Below are 19,393 nucleotides of genomic sequence, written 5' to 3' on the forward strand. Positions count from 1 at the left end.
ACTTGATTAACCCCATTTAGAGTTTAGGAGACATTGGCACATCCTGAAGCCCATTATGGAAGGGCAGGCCATTATGAAGTCCCCACCTGTGGTCCATGGTTGGTAAGATCATTTACTCGATTTCCCTAATGACTTGTGTATTGGAAGGCTAGGGGACGCATTAGATCTTATGCAAGATTGTAGATGGTCTCCATCTTGGGTTTGGTATCCCTATACGGGGTCTTAATCCTCCAGAGGGCTACATTGGTGCATGTAGGGTGTGTGTTGAGAGCCATGGGGTTGCACGACAGTAGACAGCACTCCATGGATCCCAGAGGATGGTCAGAGATGCTCGAGATACTCCCACTAGACGAGGAAGATGCATCTGGTTCACCTTCGCCCAGTCGACCCCACATATGTACCATGCACTTGGCAGCTGACCGAGGACTTGTAGGACGATGTGGCATCCCCTACACCATCATCAAAGCCCTTGCAAATTATGTACAGGCATCTTTGACTCATTTGGAGACCCATGAGGTTATTATTGTGCCCCCACACCTATTGGGAGCACCACAGGTTTATTGTTTGGAGAACAAGGGGCCAAGCCCTTGTCCATCACTTTTGAGGGTCCTACTTTCATTATGGCACCCACGGACCTCATCATGCCTCTTAGAGGGCCCTACAACATGCATAGATTATTATTTGACCTCTTGAGAGGCTTATTCTTTCATTTGTGAGCTAGTTTGGTGGGCTTGTCACCAAAAGTTAAATTATTAGAACATTATTTTATTTTTGGTGCTTTTTTAGGCCAAGGAGGCTAATTCGAACTCCTCATGTGTATAAATACAAGTGAGATGAGTTCATTTGTTCATCATCACTTTGGATTGGATCTCTTCTCTCTCTTGAGAATTTCGCACTTTTTCCTGGAGGATGAATTGGAGCTTTATGGATGAATTTTGATGTGTGGATTTGGTTTATCTTATCTTGGAGCTTCTCTATTGTCAAATTGTGGATGGTTGGATATATTCTATTACATGTAAGTACACGCTTTTAATGTTATTCTTGCTTTACTTTGTCATATACATTGTACTGTGATTTTCGCTATTTTTAGGGCTAATTGTTGCATGCATTTACTGCTTAAATTGTGAAATTTTGTCTCTATATAGCATCTCTCAATGTATGGGCCATGTAATGTGAATGAAATCTCCTAGGGGTAATTCTATCAACGAATTTATCTTGATAAGCCATCACCTTTTGCACATCAAAGTATAAAAGCTACAAGATTGCTTCTCTTTGACCTAGAAGGCTAGCGAAGTAGTCTTGAGGCCTCCTTGACTAAGAACCAAAGGTCCTCACTCATATTTATCATAGACTCCATTCTCCCAAGACTAGAGCACTAATCTACCAAGAGGTGGTCACCTAAAATCAACTTTTTTTCACCTTTCCCTAGGTCTAGCCAAGTTGGGTCACATAGGGCATCATTTTCCCTATGAACTATCCCTCCAAAAAGTTTGATCTCCTAGCCTCTCCTGCGCTGGTGTCTCCTCAAGACCTCCTCCAAATTTGAGGCCATTGCAATGGTGGAGTTGTGAGAAAAGTCAAGCCCTAGCTCCAAGATCAAACTTTGCCCTAGCACCCCCAAATCTAGTGCCTTATAGGATCAATTCAACACCTTTAAGTGAGTATTCTTTCTTTGATCTTTTCTCCTACCTTGTCTAAGTTAAGAACATCATTGGTTGCTTAACGCTTTCCTCCTATCCTAGACTGGGTCCACTTAGTCACGTGTGATCCCGTTCCTTTGAAAAGACAATTTTTCAAGAACCATCCAGGATACTAATTTCAACAAGGATTTTAGGGATTGGGAAACTCTTTCACAAGTCATATTCCCTTAAGCTAACCCTCAAATCCTCCCATCCTTCTCCTAGAAGACATTGTACCTTGCTTCAAACTCTTCTAGAAAGATTATTTGGGTCACTCCATATCCACTTATTGATTTATCCTTCATTGGTTGACTCCATAATATACCGGGTGTCCTCCCATTGGTGAAAGTCCGTAAAGAGTAGGGAGCCTTAGCTGAGGTGACAGTGGCCTAAGTCTCCATTTGTTGCCCTTGGTCTAGCATTTGCCCTTTAGGGATCCCCTTTAGGTCCCTTGCTAGTTTGAGCGGTAACAATGTGCTTGATTGATCTAGACCTCCAATATTTCACCCTTGTACCTCCCTCAAACCTGATATGTTTGAGTATCACCCTCCTCAATTGAGAAAATCTCTCACAATGGCTAGTGTTGATGTATGGTGTGTGTTTCTCGTCTCCTTAGCCTTACTTTTATAACTCTTCATTGAGCTAAATCCTTAACTCTAATCCCCAAAGTGATTGACTGTGGAGATTAGATCTCGCCTCACTTGAGATCAATGGTTGAGGTTAAAACATAATTACTAAAGTAAATTACTTTACTTTTTCTAAGTTTCTTTAGCTCAATTAGCCAACATAATTAATTATGTGTTTTTTCTAAGTTAGGCTAAGTTACATTAGCAACTCGCTCACACTTGAGCAAGTGTCCTAAGAAGACTTTGGGTGACTTTGGGTGACACTTGTGCAAAAGAACCTACCCAAGCTACGAATATCAACAGTGCATCTTTGTCTCTGACTCATGAAAGTGGCACATCTGACAGATCCTATCAGATCGTGACATATGGGGATATATCTCTATCTGAAGTTGATGGGAGCCAACCCATCAACTTTATATAAATATGAAAGAGAAATAAATCGATAAATCCTAATGCATACATTCACATTACAAGAAAGAAAGAGAACACATTCATCACATCACCATACACAAGGGTTGAAATGGGGAATCAAACCTGCAACCAATTCCATTAGTGTCCGAGAAAGATCACCATCATCCATCTTATAACAATCTTTCAATCGCTGCACCAAAACCCTAGAAGGGCCTTCAACTAACCCATAATAAGTCTAAACCCTATATCTCTATTTTAATACATATCAATTACAGTAAGTTATAACTTCTAAAACATATTACAAAATAGGGGCTCGTGATAATGTACAAGATTTCCAATGCCTGGACTAAAGGGCATGCTGGTCACATGAATCTTCCAAGCACACATCATCTACTTTGCAAACTAGGGTGCCAACACTAGTGAGATTATTATTGGTGGAGAATCCGTATAAATTCACCCTTTTGATGATGTCTTTGAAAATAAGGGCTGCTATGTTAGTGCATGAAATAAAGGTTTGTGATGTGAAACGGGCCAAGGGAGTGCAAATCAAACCTAAATGTACGAAATCAAAGGCAAGCACATTTCCAGGCAATTCTTTCTATGCCTTCATTAAAAGCAAGTGCGAAGCAAAGCTATGTACTTCAAACAAACAATAGAGAAAGCACTTTGAAGTTGGAATAAGGGGAAGAGTACAAGTTTGTGACCATGCTTGGAGATGTAACCTTTTCTCCGTTGTTCTTAGATAAATAGATAGATTTTATTCATGTTAGTTGATTATTCTATTGCAATCTTGAAAATGCCTAGAGGGGAATAACCATTACTCCAAAACCTGAGTCCTCTTAATCAGATGATAGTTCAAATAGTAAAATTCCAAAGACTAGTAATTACTATACACAAGGGGAAGAAAGTCAACATTGTATCCATTCATGAAGATATGACTCTTCATATTAATTGGGTAAATAATTAGTAATTACACCTTATACATGATAATTTATTATTATATCAGTCATGGACCGAGATTACAGGCAGACAAGTATTTGTCTACACCAACATACTTACAAATTACGATATGTCATGTTCATTAAATAACATCAAGCATATGCTCTTAAGATTCCTTGACTGCAGACATAGTTAAGGCACCCTCAATCAAATTATAGCTTATGGAACAATTCACGTAAACAGCTGTATGAGGTTACATTTTGTTTTTATTAGCATGTAGTGTGGTGTAGAGTAGGTCATACAAATATGGACAAACAGCTGCCCAAGTCTGTTGGATCTTTCGTGGACAACTTCGAAATAGCATTGTACAGCATTGTATAGCATACTGTGTTGTTTTAGCTTAACATAGAATACAATAAGGGCTGAGATGATCAATCAAACTACACAGCACTGTAGTGTAGCATGGGCAAATAACTTTCAAAGCCTGTTGGTTTCTTATGAGCAGCTATGACCAAGGACCACATAACATTGTACTCTTTTCTAGCGTAATGTAGAATAAAAAGGGCCAAGATCTTCAACCATACAATTAATCATCAAAAGTAAAAACAGAGAGTAAAGGACGTAAGATTTTGAGACAGAAAAAGGAGAAAACTAAGCAGGTACAAAATGACAGGGTTTAGAGATTATTTTCTCAACCTGCACAGATTTTACAACTACATGATTCATTGCAATATTAAGAGATATATGGGATAGCTATTGTGTTTCAAAAGGTGTCACCAGTCAAGGGAACGATAATTGAGGACACTAGGATAATACTAGTTTATATCCCATCAAATTATCGTGTAAAATTCAAGTGTTCTTTGATCTCAAATGTTATTATTATGCTGCAGAGTAAAGAAAAGAAAAAACACATTTTTACATCAAGGATCAACTATCACAAAAAAGAAAATAGCTTCTTGAATTTAACCATTTCTTAATTTATACAATTAGGTAAGAACCTTACTTGAGAAAGTGTGGGTACACTTGTAGGATCAAAGCTGTCACAATCATGAGGGTCAATAGGCACACAAACACGGCCTGCAACATATAACGATTAGCTACCAATAAACCCAGAAGTCAGACCAATAAACCCTAACCATGAACTATTCTATGCATTAATGTTTCAAAAAGTATTGCTCCAGATGGTCTTAGCAAAAGCATTGAGTCTGAGATAGCATAATACTCAATCATAAAAACAGATATTTCAGGAAATCATACAAGAGTTGAACAACAGTCGCCAGAGCCTCAATGAAAGAAATGCCCAAAAACTGAACTAAAAATACAAACCAGTTTTTGGATGAATGCAAAATGGTGACTTCAGTAAGTGATTCATATGCTTCGACACCTAAGGGAGGATCAGCAGACAGTTAGGTTTTTCCTTTGAAATGCATTTTTCAATGGAAACTTCATAAACTTCATTGTCATATTGAATACCTCCATGTCTAGACGGGGGTAGGTGTAGGAGAAAATAATTTCTTCAACACATCGTCGTAATCCTTGTGACTGTCACCAAAATTCCATATATGCTGAGTATACAAATCATTAATTGAATGCTTGCCTACATGGGGCATATATGCATATCTAAAGAATCATAAAGTTGTAACTATAAATATACTTAACCTTTTGTTTCCCTGCTTCAAGCAGCTGCCTTAGTTGTTTCCAGCGTCCAAAATTATTATCTTCTTTTGATGCAGAGGAGCGCTTGTTGTCTCGCCATCTCTCACGAAGCTGGGATGCAATTGCTATCCATTGCAGAATGAAAAAAAAATGTGAAAATAATGAACATCCAGACATCATCTGGTAATGAATATACATTCAAAAAACCAAAGATTGGTTGTTACTTGTTAGACAACAATTTTGCAGATGGTTTTTCTAAAAATGATAACCAATATGCCCAAGAGAATAGCAGGTCCAAAAATAATGAACAAATAAGTGGCATTATTGAATCTCCTATATTTCAAGAAACAATGGACTTAGTTTACAAAATTAGTAAAACCTACAATCATCTGGTATCAAATCCAAGATCTTCTGATATCTGTCTTCATAGACAAACAATTTTTGATTAGGAAGTACTTTCTCTTCGAAGAAAACCCTCAAGACATCTGCATAAGCCCTCCTGCAGAAATCAATTAAAGCCATGTTCCCTGTTAATACATAATTATGTAATCTACTAGCATAAGTACTTGATGTCATTTGAAGCTGGTAACGAGTAATTTTTGGAAGGAACTTACGTCAATGAAGGATGTAATACAGGCCCGCTCAGGGACACCATTTTATTAGAGTGCTCACTCCCCTGAATGAAAAAAAATGCCCAGAAATCAATATTGTGTCCAGCACTAGGAGAAATATAAACAGAACAGTCTACAGGCCTTTTTGCTCGGGAACTAAAGCACCAAATATACCATTAAAGCAAATACAGATATCAAAACAACTAACCTTGTATACACGAAAATATTCAGCAATACTTCCTCTCTGCTCATTGGTTAGCCTATATACAGAAAAGAACCAATCTTAGTTCTTTCATGTATCATTTATATAATTATACACTGCCAGTTCTATTCAAAAAGGATGCAAGTTGTCACCTTCGTGCCCTTCCATCACAGACCCAGCAATGAACACCACGGCGACCACTATAAACCCAGAGGATGTGTTTAAAACCAAAATCCTCTGTACATCAATAAATGCTAGTTAACCATGCAGCAAAGAACCATTCCATCAAATATCAGGAAGAAAATCCAAGTTATATTGCTGTGTTCCAACATAACGCCAACCTCGAAGAGCAGTGTCTATAACTTTAATAGCAATTGTCATTAAAGGCCAGCAATCTAAGCAAATATCAGCTCCAGAGCAACAATATCGTATATCATCATAATCTGTCATATCCTGCAAACAAAAATATTATCAAACTCACAATCTAATTTCAAACTGTTAAAATTGGCAACTAGGGCCAAACTCCATGTGGGTCACCTTATTTATGACAGCTGATATTTTTCTTGGATTCCTCTCTCCGAGAGGTGTAGGATTGATCTAAAGATCATCCGATTCCGACATGTAAAAATGAAGATATGAATTTATTTGTATTATTGACAAATTATCAAGGTCGGCCAGCAAGCAAAACAAGCATTTTAACCCCCAGCTCATCCTCAACATTGCATATAAAAAGAGGAGACCATCAAGTCATTATTTCATCATATCATCTCATGATCTCTCTCTCCACTCGTTTGGGTATGTCTTCTCCAAAGGAGGACTTGGTGGAAAGAAGGAACTCAAGCCCTAGCCGCAGCAAGAAGAAGCCCTCGCCGCAACAAAGAGGAAGCCCTAGCCACAGCAAGAAGGAGCCTTAAGGACAGCGTGGGAATTTCAGTTTCTGTAGGTGACAGCATGGTGAAAGAGGCTGCTCCAGGGCATGTGTTTAGGTGTGTTTGCTAGGCAGAGAAGCCGCAGCCACAAGGAGAAGAAATTTGTTGAAGACAGGTCAGCATAGAGCTGGATATGCATGCGGTTGGGTGCTGACAAGTGCAGTCAGCTAGGCTGAGTTCATGAGGAAGATAACGCTGCTGTTTGGGATTGTTTGGGTAACATTTGTGAAGGGTGAAAGCTACAGCAAGCTGTTGTGCTAGCTCGCAGGCCAGAGCACACAGCTAGAGGTTCTGTTAAGCACTGTCGTGGGTGGACAACACCTTTAGGAGGCAGCGTGGCATGAGAGGAAGGTCTCCAAGGTGGACCACAGCCCTACAAGGGCTTGTTTGCTGACTGTGTGGTGGAACTAGGGCTGCAGGACGTGCCCTAACCAGGAGTGCAGCAAACAGCAGTGCAAACAATGTTGCAGCAGTGTTTTGTGGAGGGCTGCTGGATTGATGAACTCCTCAAGGGTATGCCGCAGCTCTCTTAGGGACTGTTTGGAGACTGTCAAGGGAGTTTAGGGCTGCAACAAGTACCCTAACCAGAACAGCAATCAACAGCGGATCAAAATCAGAATTATGAGCAGTGTTTTGGGCTGATTGAGCTTAATGTTGAAGGCCGAAGTTGACTGGGCTTGACCGAGCTACAGAGAAGAAGATTTCCATCCTGTTTGATCAGCATTGACTTTTCTGGTCTAGGCTTTACTGCTGCTGTTATAATTTATCAGATTTGTAAATTTGTTCTATCTCTCTCTTCTGAACTATTGAAAAATATAAGAAGAATTGATCAAGTGTTTCCCCACATTGGGGTTTGTCCCTAGCCGGTGCCACATCTTGTGTCCTCTTGTCTTGGCTTGTCTTCTACTATTTATGTTTATGTTCTATCTGCATTTTACTATCATGCTGATGTGATTGCTAAACTGAATATTGATATTGGGCTAATTAAGAAATTGAAGTAAATTGCTCTTAAGCATAGAACATACCAAAAATAAACTTGGTATCAGAGGTGAGATGAAGACAAAGCCCAAGCAAGAGTGAAAGAGCAATCACCGAAGACAGTTGGACAAGGACAAAGGCTCAATGGATTCCTCATCCCACTTCCTGGCTGAAGACAAGCTCCATGAAAAGTCTGAGTCCTGACTATCACGGATGGAAGATGTCTCTTGATCTGACATTGGAAAAACAAGAAGTGTTGGATTATGTAAGGGTAAGATCCCTGAGCCTCCTTCAAATGCACCAGCTGCTACAAAGAACAAATAAGGGTAAGATCCCTGAGCCTCCTTCAAATGCACCAGCTGCTACAAAGAACAAATACAACAAGGATGAAGTCAAAGCGAAGAAGATTATCAGAGATTCCATTGACAAGTGTCTGGTGGCCTACATCTCCGATTTGAACACCTCCAAGGAGATCTACGACATATTGGTCAACATGTTCAAGCTTAGTGATGCAAATCAAATTTTATTTCTCAAAAATAAATTGAAGGATATTAAGAAGGGCAAGGATGAGGATATTCAATCCTACTTCTTAAGGATCACTGAGATCAAGAATGATCTTCTATCGATTGGAGAGGTCATTCCTAACAGGGAACTCACTATCACTACCCTTGGAAGACTCCCACCAGAGTGGTATATATTTAGAACCACTGTTCTCAATAATGATTGAATTCCGGGATTTGAAGAATTGATGTCAAGATGCATTCAAGAAGAGACAAGAATGGTGGAGCAAGAAATGCCTTCAAATAGAGGCAACTCCACTACTTTCTCCGCTCATGCCAAAAGGAGAAATAATGCAAGGTCTAAAGATCATTTCAATGGAAAGCCCAAATCTAAGGGTGGAAGGAAGGGGAGGTGCTTTGTTTGCAATAAGTTTGGCCACTGTGCAAGGGAGTGTCCAAATAGAAGGGACACATTACATGATGATGATCACAACCATTCCAGGGGCAACTTCAACAACAACAATCAAAGGAATGGCAGGTTCAATGGCAAAGGAAAAAGGAATGTGAGACATCAAGGAAATGGTCAACCCTCCAAGAAAGCAAGGAACTCCAGGTATGAAGAATCAAATGTTGTTAACAATAAGCAAAAGGAGTACTATCTTATATCGGCCCTCTCCACTACCTCTCCTCCAGACACTCTGGGGAATTGGCTAATTGATAGTGGTGCCTCAAAGCACTTCACCGGATAGAAGGAAGCTCTCTCTAATCTAATAGAGAAGGAGACAAACTTGGAGATTATTCTTGGAGACAATACCACCTATCCCATGAAGGGTGTAGGGAATGTTACCCTTCAATTGAATCAGGGTAACACGATTCATTTACAAGAAGTTCTTTATGTACCTGATCTCAAGAAGAACCTGGTGTCCATTTTAGCAATGGAAGATAAAGGATACACACTGGCATTCATCAATGGAAAGGTACGTGTTTGGAAAAGAAATTTTAAAGATGCTTTTACTCTTGGGTTCCGAGTTGACTCTTTGTATCAAGTTGGAGGAAGTCCATTAGGAGCCATGTCTTGCGACGCATCTCTACAATCTGAACTATGGCACCGAAGGTTTGCCCATCTTCATTATAAGGTTCTTCCTGATGTAAGACAGATGGTGACAGGTATGCCCGAGTTCAAAGTAGAGCATCAAGGTATATGGCCGCGATGTGCCGAAGGAAAACTTACAAGGGGACAATTCCCCTCAAGTAATAGCAAGACCACAGATATATTGCAATTGATCCACTCCGATATATCTGATATGATGCCTGTAAACTCTTTGGGAAGATATTTATATTATCTCACCTTTATGGATGACTATTCTCACAAGACTTGGAAGTATGAAGTATTCACCTAGTTCTGTCACTTCAAAGTCTATGTGGAACAACCCGAGGGGTTTGAGGTTCATGACCGAGAATCTCATGTATGCAGGTTGAAGAAGGCTCTCCATGGCTTGAAGCAAGCACCCCGAGCTTGGTATGAGAGGATTGATAGCTATCTGATGAAGTTGAGATTCACTAGGAGTGAAGCCGATCCGAACCTTTACTTTAAGGTTGAAGATGATAAACCTCTCATACTAGTACTTTATGTGGACGACCTCTTTCTGACAGGTGCAGACCCTCTCATTCACAAATGTAAGAGGGAGTTGGCTTCCGAATTTGAGATGAAGGACCTAGGGTTGATGCACTACTTCCTAGGTTGGAGGTCTGGAAAAAGCCAAGCGAAATTTTCCTATCTCGAAGAAAATATGTTGTGAAGAGATTGGAAAGATTTTGGATGGTGCACTGCAAGCCTGTGACTACCCCGATGGAACTTAACTTTAAGAAGTTATATGGTAGTGTTGTTGGACCTAAATTGGGAAATGCTTCTGAGTTTCGTCAACTCATAGGAGCATTGATGTTCTTGGTGAACTGTCGTCCGGACATATGTTTTGCAGTTAACACATTGAGCCAATATATAGTTGAGCCTCATCATATACATTGGATTGGTGCCATGAATCTTCTAAGATATCTTCAAGGCACAATCACTCATGGACTGAGATACACTGCCGGAGATGTGAGGCTGCATGGTTATTTTGATGTTGATTGGGCTGGCAGTGTGGTGTATCGCAAGAGCACTTTTGGGTGTTGTTTCTCTTTGGGTTCTGCTTCGATATCTTGGATGAGCAGGAAGTAGAAGTCGGTTGCTTTGAGCACTGCTGAGGCCGAATACATAGTTGCGAGTATGGCCTCCTGTGAAGTTGTCTGGTTGAGGAAGCTCTTCAATGAGTTGTTTGGACATGTGTTGGATACCACCGTGATCCTCTGCGACAACCAGAGTGGGATCCGATTATTAGAGAATCTCGTATTTCATGATCGCTCCAAGCACATAGACATCAGGTACCACTTTATTCGAGATATGGTACAACGAGGAGCAATAAGGCTCCATCACATTGGGACTGATGAGTAAGTCGTCGACATTCTGACAAAGCCCCTGGGAAAGGTCAAATTCTTGACTTTCCGAGAACGACTAGGAGTCGTGGAGAGACCCTCTTCTGAGGGTCCTGTATGATATGGATATTGAGCTCTAGGAGCTCCGAGGGGGCTTGGGGTACTTCTTGGAGCGACGAGCAACCATAGGGTGAGTGATTCAACCTTCCCCTAGTGGTTTGCTATGTAGGCAGGATGAGTGGTTCATCCTTTTCCAGCTGAGACACAACCATAGGGTGAGTGGTCCAGCCTTCCCCTAGTGGTTTGTTGTGTACATGGTGAGTGGTTCAGCCTTCCCCTGTGATACCCCATGACAACATGTAGGCAGGATGAGTGATTACACGGTGAGTGGTTCAGCCTTCCCCTGTAATACCCCATGGCAACATGTAGGCAGGATGAGTGATTCATCCTTCTCCTGCTGAGACATCCTACCCATGCAGTATGGGACTCATGGGAAGTACCTCTCATCTGGCCAATGAGTAGGGAAATGAGCATAGGGACCATAGTACTACCGATGGACGCATCGTGTACTACTATACTCCCTATGCTAGGATGACCTATATTGATCTGGGATCAATTGGAACTGACTTCGGGTCAGTAAGAGTGGTATGAGACACTCTTTTATCTAGAACTGACTTCGGGTCAGTAAGAGTTATATGAGACACTCTCTTTATTTGGGACTCACTTTGGGTCAGTAGAGAATGGTATGATACATTTTCGATCACTTCTTCTTCTTCATAGTTTAGTAGAGCAGAGCAGTGCATTGTTGGCAGAAATAGTACCTACTGGCAGATGGATTAGCACATGGAGTTCTCCCTAGCTGAGAGGGAGTGTTAAAATTGGCAACTGAGGCCAAACTCCATGTGGGTCACCTTGACAGCTGATATTTTTCTTGGATTCCTCTCTCCGAGAGGTGTAGGATAGATCTAAAGATCATCCGATTCCGACATGTAAAAATGAAAATATGGATTTATTTGTATTATTGACAAATTATCAAGGTCATCCGGCAAGCAAAACAAGCATTTTCACCCCAGCTCATCCTCAACGTTGCATATAAAAAGAGGAGACCATCAAGTCATTATTTCATCATATCATCTCATGATCTCTCTCTCTCCACTCGTTTGGCTATGTCTTCTCCAAAGAAGGATCTCAAGCCCTAGCCGCAGCAAGAAGCCCTAGCCGCAGCAAGAAGTCCTAGACGCAGTAAAGAAGAAGCCCTAGCCGCAGCAAGAAGCCCTAGCCGCAGCAAGAAGTCCTAGACGCAGTAAAGAAGAAGCCCTAGCCGCAGCAAAGAGGAAGCCCTAGCCGCAGCAACAAGGAGCCTTAAGGACAGCGTGGGAATTTCGGTTTGCTGTAGGTGACAGCGTGGTGAAAGAGGTTGCTCTAGGGCATGGGTTTAGGTGTGTTTGCTAGGCAGGGAAGTTGCAGCCACAAGGAGAAGAAATTCGTTGAAGACAGGTCAGCATAGAGTTGGATATGCATGCGGTTGGGTGCTGGCAAGTGCAGTCAGCTAGGCCGAGTTCATGAGGAAGATAACGTTGTTGTTTGGGATTGTTTGGGTGACATTTGTGAAGGCCGAAAGCTACAGCAAGTTGTTGTGCTAGGCTGCAGGCCATAGCACACAGCTGGAGGTTGTGTTAAGGGCTGTCATGGGTGGACAACACCTTTAGGAGGCAGCGTGGCATGAGAGGAAGGTCTCCAAGGTGGACCGCAGCCCTACAAGGGCTTGTTTGCTGACTGTGTGGTGGAACTAGGGCTGCAGGACGTGCCCTAACCAGGAGTGCAGCAAACAGCAGTGCAAACAATGTTGCAGCAGTGTTTTGTGGAGGGCTGCTGGATTGATGAACTCCTCAAGGGTATGCCGCAGCTCTCTTAGGGACTGTTTGGAGACTGTCAAGGGAGTTTAGGGCTGCAACAAGTACCCTAACCAGAACAGCAATCAACAGCGGAATAAAATCAGAATTATGAGCAGTGTTTTGGGCTGATTGAGCTTACTGTTGAAGGTCAAAGTTGACTGGGCTTGACCAAGCTACTTAGAGGAAGATTTCCATCCTATTTGATCAGCATTGACTTTTCTAGTCTAGGCTTTACTGCTGCTGTTATAAATTATCAGATTTGTAAATTTGTTCTATCTCTCTCTGCTGAACTATTGAAGAATATAAGAAGAATTGATCAAGGGTTTCCCCACATTGGGGTTTGTCCCTGGCTGGTGCCACATCTTGTGTCATCGGCTTGGCTTGCCTTCTACTGTTTATGTTTATGTTCTATCTGCATTTTACTATCATGCTGATGTGATTGCTAAACTAAATATTGATATTGGGCTAGTTAAGAAATTGAATTAAATTGCTCTTAAGCATAGAACATACCAAAAATTAACACAAACAATCACATCATGTCTCACCCAGAATGTGCAAAATCTAATTTCAACAGGAAACCACACTTACTATATCAAAGACCAGTTCCCTTTCCACAGGTGTGAAAACCTTGTCTCCCACTTGAGCATATGCATGTCTCTTTGCAGGCTGTGACAAAATAAGGAATTGTAACCAAGCTATTACATGCCCAAAATATGTATTCAATTGCTAAGAATAACATGCATGCCAGTAAGCCTGTGAATTTCTTACATCAACATTGTACACAGCTCCAATATCTATCTTATATGGGCACTTCTCTTTGATGGATTTCTCCATGTCTTGTGCATCTTGAAAAGACTGGAATCGAATATATATGTCATGCTCTAATGTGAAGGAGAACTCCTTCCGACCAAAGTAAGATGAATCACAAGCTGGATGCTTGCCATCTGCATATACTCGAAGAGGGGCAACACTTAAATGCGGGCACAACACAAGATGCATAAACTACAACAGTTAGGATAATTCAAAAATAAGAGGGAAATCCTACTAATTTTTCCTCACCTTAATATCAAAAATAGAACTTACCATGTCCATATGAGAGCCATTTGAATATTTCAGCATATGGAAACAGCTTTGCTGCAAAACATGGAAAAAAATCACACTGAAGGCCAACCCAATATCAAATGTCTTCAGCTTCAACAGGGGATACCAGAAGTAAAAAGTAAGCATGCTGATTCAAACATGCAGTTATTTTATTTTAATGAAACAAGACTCACATGCCCTTTTCAATTTACTATCTATATACGAATAGAATAGATAATGCTGTAATGAAGACAAAAAAGGTGAGCATAGCATGATTGTAAATTGTATAGCCTTGAACTGAAATGGCCACAGGCTTCAATCTCAAACATTGTCTAAAATTGTGTCATATATTTCATTATAAATCAATTCAAAGCATATCAATATGACTCAGGATAACTGTTTAATTAAGCTAAATTTGAATGCCTACAGGCCTATTTGGGAGAATTCACAAAGGTATTATGGGAAGCCATTTACGAACTACCAACCAATGTGTTTTATGCTAAGATTCAGCTAGCTTGTTAATTAGAAGCAGAATGTTCACTATAACAAAGCAAAGTAGATTCGGAAGGGTCAGTGCCACTCTTCTTTAAGTCAGACTACTTGGGTGGTTAATTCCTCATAACAATTTTTGCAGTAAAGAATGGACTGCGTATTTCTGGTCTTACAAATGGATGTTGTGTGGCTTAATGCAAAATGAAACAGTTAAGCATCTTATGTGGAAGTGCAAAGTTGGCAGAGCATTTTGGGCCTGGATCGCTGCTGATTAAAGTTGATCTGTCAGTGTGTTGTAGCCATGTAGGAAATTAATCATCACAAGCAGTTTAGAAAGTTGATATTTTAGTTTGCCACTTAATTTAGTTGTTTTTCTTCGTTTCGAGTTAATTTTTTTATTTTCAAGTTTTTGGTAGTGAAAGGATCCCAAATAGAAAAAAGGAAGAGACAGAGCAAGGAAGGAGGAGGTCGCTGTTATCTGAAGATGCGCACAATTACACAGCAGTAAGCTTGCTGCTAGTCAAAAAAAGAGTGTTATGTAATACTTCTGTAACAATCTCTGTACAATACTTTTCTTTGAATAAATCATTAGAAGACATTCTTCTGGGCTTGATTGATAGTGCCTTTGTTATGCTGTGTATGACTTCCAGGGTTCATTCTCTTAACTGAAGAATCCAGCTTCCTGTTGGGCATTCAAATATTGCTATTTAGCAACTACGATTTTGGTTCAGTTCCTTGAATTGGCAGGCATTACAGAACAAAAATAAAGCGAGCTGTTGAAACAGGGGATACCCTGTCCATAACAGATCATTTTGGTACAAGAGCACCTCTTAAATCCTGGAAGTAGATGGTGAAACCCACCATCAGCATTTGTTGAAAGATGAGAAGTGTCGGGAAAAGTCAGAACAAAGGAGGCTTAAGAAGATGTTTCCTGGCGAAGAAGGTTATAGCTCTTCTGAGGAAAGATTTGCTCAGATGGAAGCAAATGTTGAAGCACTGCAGTGGAGGTTTTTGTTTCTTGTGACCACCATGTTGGAGTAGAGAACTGGTGGGAATGAGAAAGAAAAAAAACATGGAAGAATATAAAACACATCTGCAAGGCTCCTCTGAAATAAATAGAACTGACATATGCATGAGTCCATTTAGAGTGGAGGCCAAGTTCAATATTCAACCATTTGATGGGCAAAAGGATGCAAAAAAACTAAATTACTGGCTACGGCAGCATCAGCAACAGCAAAGGAAAGTGCCTGTTGTAATTGGGATGAATTCAAATCGTTGTTGCAGAAGAAATTTAACCCAGCTCACTATATGAAGGGAAATGCAAATTCGGAGGCACAATTTCAGGTAACACCAAGGGCAGTTGGTACAAGATTACACTGTCAAGTTTCAAAAACTAGCCACTCTGCTGAAAATTTAGGATAAACCCATGATAAATATTAAGTACGTTGAAGGCCTTCACAATTATATCCAACAAGAACTAGCACTATTTGATGTCCACAACCTTGATGAGGTGTGCACAAAAGCAATGTACATCAAAGCTAAAGGAAAACAAGTTGTTGGAATTGTGGGGATCTCCAGGAAACCAGCTATAAAAACCAATGTTCCACGGGGACGCGTCCCCTAGGGTGGGGTGCACGCACCCCACGTTTCCCATGCACCCGGGAAGGGGGGACGCCTGGGGAAACGTTTCCCCACATCCCCCTTCTGGGGAGACGTAGGGGGAAACGTTTCCCTAGTGTGGGGGACGCATCTCCTGAAAGGGGGTGCTTCTGGACGCACCGCCTCAAAAGGGGGATGCCCAAAAGCAACCCTTTTGAGTTTTGAGAACTTTTGTATGGGAAAGCCTAATATTCAAGCCTATGGCCCTATTAATGCTATGTCATTCATGGTAATGTTAAATTCTTAAAGTAAAAGTGACATTCTCCTTTTACTTAAATTTTTAACATTACCATGAAATGACTCGGGATGTTTGAGAGTGGTTCCGACCTCATTGGATTTCATATGGAGAAAGTAGAATTTTAGATTTCACTCAAAATCCAGCGAACTTAACAGTTTTTCAAGATTTCAGGATTGGGGGGGATTGCAACGTTTCCATTGGATTTTGTTATGCACAAGACTATGGAACTAATATTTAATCAAGAGCACCAAGCCCTCTATGTACCTTGACGTTAGTGGCATTGGTTGTCAAACTCCTATATCATGACCTTACTAAAAAGGTACCCATCACTCAAACAAAATTTTGACTTGACATGCTATGCTTTTCTATCTTATTTTAATGCTTAGAGGGTGATATTGACTAGGGAGATCCCAATAGAGGTAATGATTTTGATGATATGTAGGTATTTGTTGTAGCATGATTTTTTTAGATGCTAGAGGCCATCTAGAGCCTATTTGTTGATGTATTTTTAGTTCAAAGATGGATTGCACTCGGTGCCATTTTGGTTATGTGCACCCTTGCTATATAAATGAGAACTTTTGCTTATTTGTATATTAATGGTTTGGATTCATATGGATGCACAGGAATATATATGTTTTTCTTTAAAATTTGAATATTTTAGGTGTTTTTGGTCGACTAGTTTTTGTTCAGAGGTTTTTTCGGTTCGATTACTGATTCAATTCCGATAACATTGGTATCTACTATACTCTATTTTGCTTAGTACTAATTATATTCTAGAATGATAAATGATGAATTTAAATTTTAAATCAATTTACATTCTAGAATGATGACAAATAAATTTAATTTTTAAATCAATGTAGATTATAGAATGATGAACATGGATTAATGTATTTCATTATTTAATTCAATTATGTATGGATCAATATATTGATGCTTTCATTATATATATATATATATACCCCGACGTCTCCCCGCCCACCCTAAATTTCCCTAAAATTTGAAGGTACTCCCACGCAGTGTTGCAGGAATCGCCCCCCCCCCCCGGATCCGAGGCCGGAATCGCGTCCCGTACGGAAGCGTTCCGGAACCTCTCCCCGAAGCGCGATTCCAAATTTGCTGAAGCGCGATTCCTGTTTTTTATCACGATTCCTGGAATTCTGGAAGCGTTGGCCCGGATCCGCGCTTCGGAGGGCGCTTCGGGCAGTAAATAAAATGACAACGCTGACATTTCCCACAGGGCATTCATCTACACGAAGAGTGACTGTTGAAATGGGAGTGCAATTGAAAGTTTGGTTTGATTACGGTGTTTGTGTTAAGGTTAGCATTTGGGTGCCAAGCTGCAGGCTGTGCACTGAAAGTCGCATTGAACCCCTAAATATTATAATCCTCGCGTTCAACAGAACCACCGTCATTCCAGGCTCCGTTAGATGCATTGAAATGAAATGATATCAAGTATATAACGCAATGAGTTGTTGATGAATTTGCAAACAAAATTTATGTGAACAATAATATAAAAATTATTTACATTGTGAAGCTCTGGCATTAAATAAAATGACAACGCTATCATCTCCCATAAGAAATTCGGCTATAGGAAGAGCAATCGTTGAAATGGAGTGAAATTGATGAGTTTAACATCTAGAGTATGGCCCGCGGAAGAATGAGCAGCCGAAGAAGACAATGGAGAGGCATGGAATCATTAATTAACGACACACATCTTATTATTAAAAAAATATTTTAATGGATGAGTGGATTAGGGCGGAAGAATGGAAGTGGTGGAAGACAATGGAGTGGATGAAAAATAATATTTAAATTTAATTTGTAATTTTTTTGATATTAAACTGAACAATTATTAAAATATTTTTTATTTTATCAAGATGGTGTATTAGATGAAGAATATTCTTCAACCTGAAATCTTGTTTATTCATTTAATAAAAATTAAAATTTCTTGAGTTCAATTCCAATATCTTTATGTGTAATTATATGATGTTATAGTATTTCATGAGAAATGGTTGAATTGTGTTATGAAGTATTGTGTAAATTATCAAATTCAAAGTTCAAATTTTTATTGAATAAAGCAAAAAAAATTATATAAAGAAAATAGCATAGTCATATAAATTAAATGGCATATTTATCAAAACACATCACAAAAAAATAAAAAATAAAAATCATAAAAAAAATTATATTATAATTTTATTATTATTATTAGTCAAACATATATTTAGTTAAAAACGAATAACAAGATTGTCCACATTCACATCTATTTTACTATGCAGGTTCTTAATCTGCAAATAAGCTTTGTTATAATACCATAGACCAACACCATGCCCTCCTAATATCACATGCTTCAAAGAACCTTTAAATTATGTTGATATGACACATGTTCATATGACATTTTTTTAGTTAATCAATTTAATTGAAAGTATATAAAGAACATAACCATATTCTAGAGTATTTTTGGACGTCAAATCCTTACCATCCACGTAATAATCATTGATAACTAAATTAGAATTATGTCGACCTATTTGAAAATAGAAACACCTATGGACGTAACTAGTGTAACTAGTATAACTACATACTACTTAGCCTAGTTATATAAATTTAATTATATATACATTTAAAAAATCATGTAACAAGTATCTTAACCATGTAGATTTACTCTCATTTTGTCATTGAGATTCTTAACCTATAAATAGGCTTTGTTACAATACTCTTAGTCAATATCAAAAATATTGATTTATGCAAAAATATGCATGTTTTCATGTCTTCTACAATTAATTTGGTATTTGGGATGTTTGTTTTGAGTATAAATGCAAAAAAATATAAAAAAATATATATATATAGCAGACGCTTCCGCGGACGCTTCGCTTCCTAGATTTTTGGAAAATGACGCTTCCGCGCTCTGCGCTTCCGCTTCGCTCCCGCTTCGTGCAACATTGCTCCCACGTGTCCCCCTTGTGTGTCTCCCCGCACCCGCGTCCCCCCGTCCCGGAGTCTTGGTGGAACATTGATAAAAACTGAGAAGCATA

The 19,393-nt window shown here is 39.6% G+C and overlaps 1 protein-coding gene across 2 annotated transcripts in view; it reads right to left on the bottom strand.

Moving 5' to 3' along the window:
• POLA3 (DNA primase POLA3) overlaps positions 1–19,393 on the bottom strand; it is a 67,279-nt gene that overhangs the window by 35,800 nt on the left and 12,086 nt on the right. For both annotated transcript variants that reach the window (XM_089437708.1, XM_089437707.1), the window contains exons 3-14: positions 13,982–14,032; positions 13,667–13,842; positions 13,487–13,564; positions 6,466–6,577; positions 6,277–6,361; positions 6,131–6,182; positions 5,926–5,987; positions 5,695–5,810; positions 5,315–5,436; positions 5,129–5,197; positions 4,982–5,039; positions 4,659–4,732 (exon numbers count right to left, since the gene is read on the bottom strand). In XM_089437708.1, coding sequence (XP_089293834.1) covers positions 4,659–4,732; positions 4,982–5,039; positions 5,129–5,197; positions 5,315–5,436; positions 5,695–5,810; positions 5,926–5,987; positions 6,131–6,182; positions 6,277–6,361; positions 6,466–6,577; positions 13,487–13,564; positions 13,667–13,842; positions 13,982–14,032 — 1,055 coding nt within the window. The remainder of the gene's footprint in view (positions 1–4,658; positions 4,733–4,981; positions 5,040–5,128; positions 5,198–5,314; positions 5,437–5,694; positions 5,811–5,925; positions 5,988–6,130; positions 6,183–6,276; positions 6,362–6,465; positions 6,578–13,486; positions 13,565–13,666; positions 13,843–13,981; positions 14,033–19,393) is intronic.

Source organism: Pinus tabuliformis, chromosome 5_2 (assembly GCF_031772625.1).
Source record: "Pinus tabuliformis cultivar Carrire ecotype Pingquan chromosome 5_2, CPIR1, whole genome shotgun sequence".
NCBI lineage: Eukaryota > Viridiplantae > Streptophyta > Pinopsida > Pinales > Pinaceae > Pinus > Pinus tabuliformis.